This window comes from Pocillopora damicornis, chromosome 4, assembly GCF_964200805.1.
Source record: "Pocillopora damicornis chromosome 4, jaPocDami1.2, whole genome shotgun sequence".
In the NCBI taxonomy this organism is placed as follows: domain Eukaryota; kingdom Metazoa; phylum Cnidaria; class Anthozoa; order Scleractinia; family Pocilloporidae; genus Pocillopora; species Pocillopora damicornis.
In genome coordinates, this window is record NC_142673.1 from 19447845 (window position 1) to 19462321 (window position 14477).

At 38.0% G+C, this 14477-nt stretch overlaps 2 protein-coding genes across 2 annotated transcripts; both read left to right on the forward strand.

The window, feature by feature from the left end:
* Positions 1-34: 34 nt before the first annotated feature.
* LOC113683266 (DNA polymerase subunit gamma-2, mitochondrial) lies at positions 35-4046 on the forward strand. Its single transcript, XM_027200488.2, has 5 exons — positions 35-672; positions 1694-1883; positions 2457-2607; positions 3001-3195; positions 3807-4046. The coding sequence occupies exons 1-5, from the start codon at positions 233-235 to the stop codon at positions 4016-4018; spliced, it is 1188 nt and encodes a 395-aa protein (XP_027056289.2). The 5' UTR covers positions 35-232; the 3' UTR covers positions 4019-4046.
* A 7000-nt stretch (positions 4047-11046) lies between these two features.
* On the forward strand, positions 11047-14468 carry LOC113683260 (26S proteasome non-ATPase regulatory subunit 5). Its single transcript, XM_027200480.2, has 3 exons — positions 11047-11909; positions 12438-12923; positions 13476-14468. The coding sequence occupies exons 1-3, from the start codon at positions 11087-11089 to the stop codon at positions 13682-13684; spliced, it is 1518 nt and encodes a 505-aa protein (XP_027056281.2). The 5' UTR covers positions 11047-11086; the 3' UTR covers positions 13685-14468.
* Positions 14469-14477: the final 9 nt, after the last annotated feature.

Here is a 14477-nt window from a genome sequence, read left to right on the forward strand (position 1 = left end):
TTTGAAAGCCAAGGCGCGAGTACAGCGCAGAATTGATTGTCAGCGGTCTTGATATGTAATTAAAAACACGGCGGACGAAATGAGGTTGGAGGTGGTTTAATTGTAGCTCAAATATGCTTCATATCTGATGGGATTTCTGTGTCACAACGTCTTTTGTGTAACATGGTAACATCGAATGAATTTAGAACTAGAACTGCGGGATTGCATTTTGCCTTAAAGAGAAGGGATCTCAATGTCTCGCAGCTTAGTCGAGAAGGTCATAAGGTTGTGCGAGAGTCGTGGATTTTCAGTGGAGTCGCGCATTGAAAGTGCGCCCACTAGTCATTACAGATACCAGTTTGGACCACTTGGTACGGAGCTGAGACGTAACTTGAGAAATGCTTGGTGGTATGATGTAGTTAGATCAAAGGGAAATGTTTATGGTTTTGAATCAGCGTGTGAACTAGGAACTGGTGGGTTAGGGGACAAAACTCATGTTACTAATAAGGAAGAATCAACAGCTACGACTGAAGGAGAAAAGCCAAGGGGAGATGATTTTGATCCATTAAATAACAATTTTCTTCAATATATGACTCATTTACTCGGAATCATTCCTGGAATTGAAGTACCTTTTGGCACGGCGTGGAACAGAAAATACTTTGAAAGTCCAAACAACAATCATTATATTTTCAGGTATTTGAGTCTTAAATACTTAGAATGACTATGCTGTTTTGAGAGTCTGATTGATCTATAGTTAGATTTATCAAACTTTAAACCAAGTTTCTCTTTAAATTTGCCAAAATGCAGCTGAAACCAGTCACATGAATCTGATACACGAAGACAGTAACTAACTGACTAACCTGTCAGTTTCAATGGTTTAGAGTTACAACATATGACAGAAAAACGACATTTTATCCAAATCCAGTAATTGGCTAGTTTAAAAGTGATGAGCAGGTTCAAATTTGTGCCCTGAGAGTTTAATTTTTGACAATATTGGGTATATTGTTCAAATAATTATAAACTAATTTTTTGGTTTCTTCGTGGTGTATGCTTAAACAATTATTCACCTCAGTGTTGGTGAAAGTGGTGAATATTTACCTCCACTTTGGTGTTTCATTGTTAATTAAAATGGCTGTTATATTTACACTGATGTTTAGCCCCCGAAAGATCCAGCATTTTGTTTTTTTTTTCACCACTTGTCATTACAAAGTTTGCTAATTAATAAATTTATGTAAATGTGTATATTTGTATACTCTTAACAAAAGATTTTCACCATAGATCACTAAACAGAAATTGTCTCTTTATTTACAGTTCTGATTTTAAAAATTTCTGTGATGTATTGATCTTTGAGAACAAAAAATAAAAACAGTTCACATGTCTTGTAAAGTATACCAGTAGCCCTTGTTGTTATGAGAATTTGGCTTACTGTGGCTCCCTACAGGGGAGTCCATCTATCCCTGATTTATTAAATACTTAACTATTGATTACCAAGGCAATAGGAGTAGGAGAGATGAGGAATGAGTTATGGTTGTTTGAATATTCTTGAGAAAAGAGATCATTAATACTATTAATATTATTCTTTATCAATACAGGTAATACCTCTCTCCTTCTAAATAAAAGAACAGAATATAATTTTTCTTGGCACAGAATTACCTCTCTACACCCATAATGGAACAATTTGTAATGGTATTTCTTTCTATTGGTCTTTGTGCAGGTCTTTTGAGAGGGAGATCATGTCCCTTGAATTCTTTTGTGCTGAAAATAGAGTAAAAGATTGGACAAATCATTGGAAAAGACAGAGACTTGTGTGGTGGAGAAAATTTGCAAACATTCGGTCTAATTACAGTCTTTATGAAGAACAGATAGAACTAGAATCTGGCTCATACAGTAAAACCTTTATAAAGGTATCCAATTATGCTCATTTGAGGTCACATTACCCTTTAAAACTGTGATGTTCACATTTTGCACTAATATCGAGGACTAACAGTTCTGATTGTGACAGAAACTTATGGAATGTTTTCTTGCCCTGTTCCAATGTAGGAAAAAGGGTGTGATAAAGATAATGATTTTGATGAAAATTTATATTTTCCTTTTGTTGTAATAATTGCATGTAAAGTTATCGATAAGGATGTCTGTCAAGTAGAATCAAAATATGCACAAGAAATGAAATGGTCATGAGTGCATAAAATGATTTAAGGCACAGTCAGGAGATGTTTTAAAATTTTTGTTGTTGTATGAGCTACAAGCAAGTGAAATTTGAAAAATTTATGAAGTTTTTTGGGAGGCTGTATGTTACAGAGTGCACAAGCAGCCCAACAACCTACCTATCTTACACTGCCTTGGACATCCTGTAAGGCCAAATTTATCAGAACATTTGCAGATTATATGGCTTATATAAAGGTTGAATGGTTGAAGTGCAAGTGGTTGTGTATTTTTATTATTTCATGAGTGTCACTTACTTCTCTCTTTTCTTCCAGTATATGTTTCCATGGGGCCAAGAATCAGTTGACTCTATTACTGTAAGATCAGACCTACACAAGTGCATAGGAACAGATGAGTTCAGAGGACTACCATTCAACAAGAAATCAATACCTCATGTCATCCAGGTCAAAACTGATCTTAATAGAGGTAACATTTCTTGGTTTGCAATACTTCTGTGACCCTTTTCTTGCTTTTGGCTTCTCTTAGTCTCTCTTGAGTTCTTTTGCATTCCCACCCTTCCCCCAAAAAAGAAAAAAATATATATATATATTATTATATAATAATAATGATGATGATGTGAGTAGACCAAGGGCTGTCCCTCCACCACAATTGCCTTTGTGGATCCTAGATGGTAACCCTAAAACTTGCATAACATTTTTGTCCAGGAGGGAAGATTCACTCTGCAAGCAAGATCAAACACAAGCAGTGTTCTTGCTAATTGTATCTGTCGTTTGTCACGTATGTGTATCAAACATTTCTATTCAGGAGAATGGATTTCATAATTTCATATTGTTGCACCATAATTTTTTCAATTTTAAGGATTTCTTGCTTCTCTGGTGGATGCATACTCAGAAAAGGAGAGATCTGATTCCAGTGGCAAAGTTAGTCTCTGCACAGTTCTTCATTTGCATCCTCAGTTGGCCCCTATCAAAGTTGCTGTTCTTTCCCAATACCCTCAACATAATGAGCTCTGTGAAATAGCTCAGCAGTTGTCATCAGAGCTTCGAGAGGCGGGTGAGTTAAAAATTGTACCACAGTCGAACCTGTATTAAGCTGTCAGTTGTCAAAGTCCCGAATTTGTTTCTGCTTAGTCACTGTAGTTTTCACGTCTATTAAACAGTTACCTCTATTAAGCGGTCTTGGTCCCTTTTATCGTCCTCCAAATGTATTGAACGGTCACTGAAAGCGGGACCACTCTAATACAATAGCCTATCCTGGACCAATTGAATCACGACTGGTGTCGGTGGAATCTGAAGTTAAACAAACAGTTTATTTCGGATTAGTTACGTCACAAATAGACGCGCAAAGAAGTTAATTTCCTTGTGGAGAATTTGTTTGACTTGCATTGCGACTGGATTTCGTAAAACCAAGAGTGAATTCATCTCCAGACAATCAAACTTCCCAAGGCGCGGAATAACTCTTGTGACCAAGTATCTATTGATTTTAGTTCAACATCTGTGTAAGAAGGAAAAACATTTCTCGACCACTTACAAAGCGAATTGGAGCAAAGCCAATACGATCCCCGATAACTTTCGGGCCTGTTTCAACTCCAACTCGAAAAGTGCTCTATAAATGACATTGCGAAATAGGAGAATAGTAATCCAATGGTTTTTCTTCATTTAAAGGTATTACCACACAGTGTTCCCTTCACTCCAATGCAGATGAGTGTTATGCATATCAGGATGAGATTGGGACCCCATACTGTATAACAATACTTGATACCATACTCACAAATGGCGTTGTGGCGTTCAGAAGTAGAAACACCACTCTTCAGGAGTACGTACACATATCGGAGGCATTACTCACTGTTAAATCACACCTTGGATTGAATGAATAAATAAATAGAACCATCACGCGTTACTGTGTCAATTTGCTTGACTTAGTCGTAATTAACTCTGTTGCCTTTTTTGAGGTTACCTCAATGTTCCTAAATTTAGCGGGTACTTGATATTCCGAAACTGTCGTAAATCCCGGTGAACGTGGAATTCTTGAATGACGGAAATGTAGTATGGAAATGAACTTATTGTCGACAGAAGAAAAAATTAGAGGCGCCGATCTGCATAGCCTGTAAAGCCGAATTATACCGTAGAGCCTTGTTACATTTAAAAAAGAAAGAAAAAAAGAAAACACAAGAAACAACGAACTGTTTGTTTGCGTTTACACGAACCGTTTAACTGTTGAGTTAAGAATTCTGAATATGATTATCTTCACCAATGGTTAGGAGGTAGGGCTGACTTTCCCTTCAGAAGGATAGGTTGTCGGGCAGAGTGTGTAAATTCCGCATCGCTTACTTGTGTGGTTCGGTGTATTTTCCACACACCCTTAATTTTTACGTAAATGGTGGATAAAAGACTGGTTGTTTTTTCTTCTCGGATGGGTGTGCTGTAGAAGGTTTTCCTGCAGAATGGGGGTCATTTTTGTGCAATCTTGCGCATGGGGAGGCATCCCATTTGGTCCCATTTGACACAGACGTAACATTTATACGGCATTTATTTTTCCGATCGCAATTCCCTTAAAGGCGCGCTTCAGAATAAACTCAGGCGAAGCGGGCGTCACGCGCGATGGGGTAATGAAAATGCGTGCCTTTCTCGCGCTTGAATCGCTTTCCTCGAACGCGCCTCAATCCTCGAAAACGCAAAAAACGATGGCTATTCTGCAGAAAAGGTGGTCATCTTTTCTTTGCCTTATTTTGTAGCTTTTCTTTAATAACTCGCGAGCGCGCGACGCATTCTTTAGCGAATTCAAGGTTTATGCTGCAAAGTAGAACAACGTATAATCACTTTGTAAAATTTCTTCAGGTAGGCCATATTGTTGTGTCAGTTTGTGAAACTGTTATGTAAGACATATCACTGTCAACTGGTACAATAGGTACATCCATCTACACTGTCTACAGTAGATACAACTATCTACACTGTCTACAGAAGGTACAACTATCTACACTGTCTACAGAAGGTATAACTATCTACACTGTCTACAGTAGGTACAACTATCTACACTGTCTACAGTAGGTACAACTATCTAAACTGTCTACTGTAGATACAACTTTCTACACTGTCTTCAGTAGGTAGAACTATATACACTGTCTACAGTAGGTACAGCTATCTACACTGTCTACAGAAAGGTACGGTTTTCTACACTGTACAGTAGGTACAACTAGCTACACTGTCTACAGTAGGTACAAATATCTACACTGTCTACAGTAGGTACAATTATCTACACTGTCTACAGCAGGTACAACTATTTACACTGTTTACAGTAGATACAACTATCTACACTGTCAACAATAGGTAAATCTATCTATACTGTCAACAATAAGTACAGCCATCTTCACTGTGTACAATAGCTACAACCATCTACACTGCCTACAGTAGGTACAGGTGTCTACACTGTCTAAAGTACGTACAGCTATCTACACTGTCTACAATAGGTACAACTATCTTCATTGTCTTCAGTGGGTACAGCTATCTACACTGTCTACAGTAGGTACAACTATCTACATTGTCTACAGCAGATACAACTATCTACACTGTCCACAAAAGGAACAACTATCGTTACTGTCAATAGTAGGTACAACTATCTACACTGTCAACAATAGGTACAAATATCCACACTATCTACAGTAGGTACAGCTTTCTACACTGTCTACAGTAGGTACAGCTATCTACACTGTCTACATTCGGTAAAGCTTTAATAAAATACGTTCACAGAAAAATGCGTTTTTGCTGACTTTTCAATTTTTACCTCTTCTTATCATCATTGTTATCTTTCCTTTTTCTTTTTTTGTTTCTGAGCATTTATCTTCTACGGTTTTGGTTCGTGGCACAATAGGAAAGGTCTCTCGATTTGCACATTTTGTTTGCATCGAGTCTTCCATTAGGCAACAAAAGGGAATTTATGGCACATTTATAGCATAGGGTTTAATAGTTTAACTTTAACTTTATTGAAATTTGTTACACGTACAGAATAGTATCGGCAACTGGAGAAGAAAACAGGACGATGTCCCAATTGATATTCAACCTCAATAAATATTAACAAAATAGTTGTAATAATTATAATCGTGAAAGTAGTAATAAAACTAGCAATAATTATCATATGATATTATTTACAACCAAGTCAATTTAAGAATAGGTTCATTAACTTACACCCTCACGACTTGGAAGATTATAAGAAACGGTTTTTTCATCGTAAAAATCTAAAAGCCTCCTTTTAAAAGTATGAAATGAGTCCACGCTTTTAATGTCCTTTGGTAATTTGTTCCAAAGATTGATAGACCTGTAATAAAACGAATGTATTAAGTAATTTTGTTTTGTGTGTGGTATTTGATAATTTAATTCACTCGAATTACGCGTTTTCTGCCGAACTACAGTTTGACGGAAAAAGTCGTGGTGACCCAGATCAATGAAGCCTGCTCTAGCTTTATAGATAAGTACCAAGTCTTTCATTTCCCTTCTATATTCTAGTGGTAATAGAGAAAGTTTAAGCAACCGATCCCTGTAGGACATATCCCTTAGATAATTCAAGATAAACTTTTTGGCCCTGCGCTGAACGTTTTCTAACAATAGTTTGTCCTTTGACGTGTAAGGTGACCATAGTTCACATGCGCACTCTAGTTGTGGTCGAACTTGAGTAGTATAAAAGTTTCTTGATGTCAGGATCATTGATATATCTACAGACCCTACGAATAAGGCCAAGCGTTCTGTTTGCTTTAGAGGAAATCAGCTTTATATGTTGAGACCATTGGAGAGTATTGGTGACAGTTATGCCCAAATCTTTAATTTCGATAACTGTTGCCAGTGAGGACCCGTTAAGGTGGTATTCCCGTTTTGTGGGAGTTTTCTTCCAAGAGATATTCAAGGCCTTACATTTGGGTATGCTGAGACACATTTCCCAGGTATCACTCCAGATTGAGAGCTGCGTTAGGTCTTGTTGAATTGAAAATTTATCCGATGATTTTTCAATTATCTTAAACAGCTTAGGATCGTCTGCAAATATGGCAACTTTAGAGTCATGTTTAATACATTGAGGAATGTCGTCTATATAGACAAGGAAAAGCAGAGGGCCCAATACTGAGCCTTGCGGAACACCGGACAAGACTTGTAACGAGTCGGAATAGGTGCCTTGTAGTGCTACTCGTTGATATCTATCAGAAAGATAGCTCTGAAACCAGTTTATTTGCTGCTCAGATATTCCGAATCGAGATAGCTTATTTAGCAAGGCACAATGAGGGACTTTGCGAATGCTTTAGCGAAGTCCAAATAAGCTATGTCAATCTCCTTGCCTTTGGCTAGGGCTTGAATCAATTCGTGATAGACCTGGAGGAGCTGAATAACAATGGACCTTCCTTTAAGAAAACCATGCTGCAGATGGTAGAGTTGTGGCGAGATGAGGGTATAGCAGTGGTTAAAGACACATCTTTCTAGGCATTTGGATATATAATGCACGGTAATAAAATTGAGCGGTAGTTTTTGGGTAATGTGGGATCATCGGATTTGTAGACAGGACATACATTAGCTAATTTCCACTGATCAGGAAACTTGCCGAGAGACAACGATAGGTTAAACAAACGGCAGACGGGAGAGGCAATTTCAAGTGCAGTTTCCTTCAGCAATCTACCAGGAATGTTGTCGCGGCCATGTGCTTTGTTTACATCAATGTCTGTCAGAAATTTAGTTACCTCTGAAATTGTAAGGCGGATTTCACTTAAATGATGAACCGGCATAGTAGATGGCCCTTGGTAAGATTCAGAAGTACCATCGTTAGGACTGAATACTGATTGAAAAAAGTTGTTAAGTGAGTCTGCTTTCTCTTTGCTGTTCGTGACAAAGCGTTAACCATCCCCCAAGAAACCAGGTGACCGGTTTTGTTTGGTCATAGATTTAACTAAAGACCCAAAGCGTCTGGCATTGGTGAGAAGCGAATCCTTTCAGTTTAGCTGTTTACTACGTAAAGTATTCATCAAACAGCCGAATAGTCGTTAGAGAGCCCGGGCCGAAGAAATCGAAGCTAAGTTTTTCTTTTTCCCTAGCTTGCTTTGCCCAATTTTCATTCTTTTTTTTCCCATAAATTTTTGGATTTCCTTTACTGCATTGTAAATTCGGAATGAATGACCTTTCCCGCCAAATTGAGAGGAACTCTTTGTCACGAGACCTCCAAGGCAATTCGATGATGCGTTTCATCGGTCGATCGGCAGCATGTACGCATCGACAAACGCTTATAAGGTGCGGAAACTGGGAATTTCTTTGGAGTTTACAATCAGACAACGACATCCCAGTGTCAGAGTTCAGCACGTAGACATACTGAGAAAACATTTACCTCCTTCTAACTTTCATTGCTTATCGAAGGATGACGAGCTTGAAATGGATAATACATAAGAAACGTCAAAGGAAGAAAAGAGGTAAAAATAATACATAAAAAGGTTAAAGAAAAACAAAACCATTTCTATTTCAAGGAAAAAGAGTCTTTGCCGGCGACTTCTGAGTAACAGAAAACTCTACAGGATTTAAAATATAACTAACAATTAACAAAGTGGCCTGAGAAAGAAAACTGCTCTGAAACAGAAGAAGGGAAAAGGAAAAAAGAAGATAAAAATGATGATAATAAGGAGAAAAAGTAGAAGAAAAACAGCAAAAACAAAAACGCAATTTCGCGGGGAGGAGTTCCTCGGCCCCCAAGCCAGTTTGAGAGTTACTCCTTGTCCGCAAGCTCCAAATCATACTCGGGGAGAAGTTATTCGGCCCCCAAGCCAGATTGAGAATAACTCCTATAGCGTGATTCGAACCCGCGACCTCGATGACCTCTCTTGCACTCGTTGCGCGCCTACGATTGCCGCTCGACCATCTCGAAACTACATATTTATTATGTATGAATTGTCGGTGTAGTGAGTTTTGAAATGCCAGGTTGGGGGGGAGGGTGAGGAACTTTGTCTTACTGAGAGTGCAATCAAGCGTCTCCGGTCAAGAATAAAGGAAACAAGTCTAATAAAGAACCGACAAAAGCGATCTACACGAGGAATATTAGCATATGTTGTAATGGCGGACGGCTTCGTTTGCTAAAGCTCTTGAATATGACTCCTCAGAATTGTATTGCACATATTTTACTACGCATAAAATCACGTAATCATAAAGGCGAAAAAAACATCGTATTTTAAAACTCAGTACACCGACAACTTATACCATTTAAATATGCAGTTTCGAGATGGTCGAGCGGCAATCGTAGGCGCGCAACGAGTGCAAGAGAGGTCATCGAGGTCGCAGGTTCGAATCACGCTATAGGAGTTATTCTCAATCTGGCTTGGGGGCTGAATAACTTCTCCCCGAGTATGATTTGGAGCTTTCAGACAAGGAGTAACTCTCAAACTGGCTTGGGGGCCGAGGAACTCCTCCCCGCGAGATTGCGTTTTTGTTTTTGCTGATTTTCTTCTACTTTTTCTCCCTATTATCATCATTTTTATCTTCTTTTTTCCTTTTCCCTTCTTCTGTTTCAGAGCAGTTTTCTTTCTCGGGCCACTTTGTTAATTGTTAGTTATATTTTAAATCCTGTAGAGTTTTCTGTTACTCAGAAGTCGCCGGCAAAGACTCTTTTTCCTTGAAATAGAAATGGTTTTGTTTTTCTTTAACCGTTTTATGTATTATTTTTACCTCTTTTCTTCCTTTGACGTTTCTTATGTATTATCCATTTCAATCTCGTCATCCTTCGATAAGCAATGAAAGTTAGAAGGAGGTAAATGTTTTCTCAGTATGTCTACCTGCTGAACTCTGACGTTGGGATGTCGTTGTCTGATCGTAAACTGGCCTCCAAACGCATCATCGAGTTCCCGTGGAGGTCTCGTGGCAAAGAGTTCTCAATTTGGCGGGAAAGGTCATTCCGACTTTACAATGCAATAAAGGAAATCCAAAAATTTATGAGAAAAAGAAGAAAGAAAATTGGGCAAAGCAAACTAAGGAAAAAGAAAACCTTAGCTTCGATTTCTTCGGCCCGGGCTCTCTCACGACTATTCGGCTGTTTGATGAATACTTTACGTATTAAACCCTATGCAAAATGTGCCAAAAATTCCCTTTTGTTATGTAATGGAAGCCTCGATACAAACAAAATGTGCAAATCGAGAGGCCTTTCCGATTGTCACAAGTACCAAAACCGTAGAAGATAAATGCTCAGAAACAAAAAAAGAAAAAGGAAAGATAACAATGATGATAAGAAGAGGTAAAAATAGAAAAGTCAGCAAAAACGGATTTTTCTGTGGACGTATTTTATTAAAGCTTTACCTATTGTAGACAGTGTAGATAGTTTTATTTATTGTAGACAGTGTAGATAGCTGTAGCTACTGTAGACAGTGTAGATAGTTGTACCTATTGTAGACAGTGTAGATAGTTTTACCTATTGTAGACAGTGTAGATAGTTTTACCTATTGTAGACAGTGCAGATAGCTGTAGCTACTGTAGACAGTGTAGACAGCTGCATCCACTGTAGACAGTGTGGATAGTTGTACCTATTGTACACAGTGTAGAAAGCTGTACCTACTGTAGACAGTGTAGAAAGCTGTACCTACTGTAGATAGTGTAGAAAGCTGTACCTACTGTAGATAGTGTAGATATTTGTACTTATTGTTGACAGTGTAGATAGTTGTACCTACTGTAGACAGTGTAGATTGTTGTATCTACTGTAGACAGTGTAGATAGTTTTACCTACTGTAGACAGTGTAGATGGACGTACCTACTATTCCAGTTAACACAGTGATATGTCTTACATAACAGTTCCACAAAGTGACACAACAATATAGCCTACCATAGACCATATGTTGTTCTACCATGCAGTATGTCCCGAATTCAATGATAATTCATTGATGTTGCATGAAGCAATTTCCTTTTCATACCTCCGCAGATGCTCGCGGGCGCGACATTGAACCAAGATGGCTGCCGAGAAGTGTGCGAAGATTGTGCAGAGACTCTCAAATACGTCGGGCGAAGAGTTAATGATAACTTTACAAGATCTTAGTGCCCTTCTTAACAGCTCATCTTTTGGTACTCGTGAGATAGCGCCTCATATCCCAGCTCGTTCGTTGTTTGGCTGTTTCAGTACAACCAACGAAGAGCAAATTTCACTGTGCAAAGGGATATTGAACAAATTGCTATCTGTAGAGAAGGCAGACGCAATTATAACTCAGTACCACGATTTCGTCATCGAAGGTTTGAATCATCCACAGTTTGAGGTCCGCGAGTTTTGCTTGGGTGAGCTGGAAAGATGCTCTGCAACTGTTAACGGCCTTCTCGCTATTTTGGACAACGTGGATATCCTGGTTTACACCACTCGTGCGCTGAGCAACGAGAGCCTTGCTTGCGTCGAGTTGGCCTCAAATACACTTATCAACACTGCAAAACATGAATCCGGTCTGGAGATTCTGTTTGAACATCAGATTCAGAGTGAAATCGAGGAGCTTCTAACGAAAAAAGATATTATCCGGTTCAGAGTGTATGAGCTTTTTGTGGCTATCCAACGTCTCTCCAAAAAAGCGTTTGAATTATGCAGAAAATCAGGTGTTTTGGAGAAATTGGCGAAAGAACTTGATGGAGATGATATTTTGCTCAGATTGAACAGCATTGAGCTTTTGACGCAACTTGCAGATTCAGGAACAAATGGGCTCATGTTTGTTGAAGAAAGTGGCATAGCAAATAAGCTAAACAATTTATTGATTACTGCTGAAGTAGATCCACTGATCTCTTTGATGTTACCAAGTAAGATTTCATTTTTAGTATAGACAGTTCAAACACAGAAAGTCAATTAAAATGATTTAAATGTTCAGATTTTATAGAAGGGTAAGCTTCTAAAGAAACTGTAGGGTAGTGTCAGTAGACAGTAGTACTGGATAATCTGGTTTTATCAAATGAGTTCATAATGTAAACACTCGAACCGTCAGCTTTAGAATCTCTTCACAGTGGTCAATATTCAATAAACACAATCTGAACTAAGTTGATAAAACCAAAATATCTTCTTCATAGTTTTTGAAATAATGATGCAGAAATTCCAACCCTTCTGATTTGATTGGTAGTCTCCCAATTTGATGTGTTGGCCCTCTCCTAATTTATCATAAAATTCTTATAACAAAGAAAAAATTGCTTCTCTTATAAGTATCTTTTGCAATTTGGGAGTGAAATGTTATGTAACATACTTTCCTATACAATTTTTTGTTCGCAGATGACTTAGGCATAAATTAAATAAAATATACTCGTGTAATACATTTTCTTGATCTTGAAATCTTACAGGTATTATCAGATTCTTTGGTTATCTGGCTCAGTCCAGACCAGCAGAAGTGATTCAGCAGTATCCAGCCTTTTTAGAAAATGTCATCTCCTTCCTAACAGCTGCAGATCCATCTCTTAAACTGATTGCCATAGAAACAGTTGGTGCTGTGTCACATTCAGAAGCAGGTCTGCAAGTAGTATTTGATGATAAGAGCCGCGTTCATGAGATCATGAAAGTCTTGTGCACAAACATCACTTCCTCCCAAGCTGATGTGAAGGCTCGTTCCTTGGAAACTCTGGCCTTGATTTTTCACTCCACTCAAGTTCCTTCTGAGGATTTGTCAGTTTTGACAAGATTGCTCTTTATTGCTATGACACCTAATCCACTTCAGGAACTGATGGAAATTTCCAAACAACCTTTTCAAGATGTTCACTATGCTGTGTTGAAAGTGTTTAGAAGTCTTGCCAAATACCGATGGGCACAAGAAAACATGACCACTTGCCCAGGTAAAACAAAGAAGACTAATATTATTAAATAAATAGTATCTTGTAATCATAAAGCTGGAAACCTATTCTGGACACAAACTTTGGTCTAGAACAGAAATAGATGATGAGATGAATGTGCTTATCTTGCTACATATGCTTGCACATGGTGAAACTCTTTGCATGTCCTTACTTGTGAAGCGTGGATGTGCATCATCTGAAATGTGAATCCTAATGAAAATATCACAAAGCGTATGATGGACTGCAGACAGTTTGCGGTGTCTTGCAAAAAAAAAAACCTCTTTGAAGACATTCTTCCACCAAACCACAGAAATCACAACTCCACTGAGGCCTATTGTTCCAAGGACAGTGTTCAGAGTACCCTCTTGGAGATGGTAACTTAAATAAGTTAAGATAGTTTAGGTTAACAATTTCCATCTCACCTTGAGAGAGCTTGCACCTAAACCTACCTATTTGTGGTACATTGTGGATAAATAACGAGGACTAAATGACTATTTGTCCCCCCCAAAGTGGCCTAAAACTTTAGGGCTTATAATATATATTTTTTTCTTGCAGGTTTCCTTGAATACCTTTTAGACAAGAAGACAGAAACAGACAAGACTGGCAAGGAACTTAAGTATGAGTTTATAGCAGAACTTGTTCATTCTCCATTCTCTAAGGAAGTGTTTGATAAGCCCATTCATTTACGACTGCGGGAATATGAACGTGAGGGGCCATTCTATGTTCGAGCTGAGGCAGCTGTAGCATTTGAAGGAGCAGACTGAAACTACTTTGCTGTGGTTGTAGTTCATGTTTGGTCACCGTAATTGTACTGTAATCTGCAAAAATTAGTTACATTTGGATCAAGTTAGTTCAAATTATTCCAACCATAACACTGAGGGTTTTTCTTAAAGAGTGTTAGAAGGTGTTTTAGACTGTGCTAGTCATAAAGTAATGCTAGTAATTCGAGTTCTCCTGTCTTTTCCATTCTGATGTATGGAAGGAACTTTGGCAAAGGAAACTTTGACCTCTCATGTATTTTAAACCCAAAAAAGGCTATTGCCTAGATTATTTAGGTAAAGGATGCAAAGGAATTCTTTTTGTTTATTAATTTTTGAAAATGTGATAATTGAATAAAGACAAATTGTAGCCTGAACAAAGTAGCCTGTGTACATCCAAGTCCTTTATTGGATGAGGAGAGTAAATTTGCACATGGTATAGTGTCTGCATCAAAGTGGGGAAAGCTTACTAAGCGTTTCACAGTAGAAATTAGAGATCTTTATTAGTTTTGATAAAAATACATTTTTACTATTTCAACTTAATGTTCGTTAAAAGGGAACTTTGTAATTTCTGATTTCATCTATTGAAAATGTTTCATGGCTTTCTAACAACCGATAATGATGTTCCCGTTGACTTGAAGAATGTAGAATTTATATTGCAGCTCATAGCATTAAGAACACACTTTAAAAACTTTCCCATGCTTTGCCTATAAATTACTTGTTTTGTGTGAATACATTACATTGATAGTTTTTGCTCATTTCTCAATTAATAAAAATCAGAACAACCAGCTCAACCGTG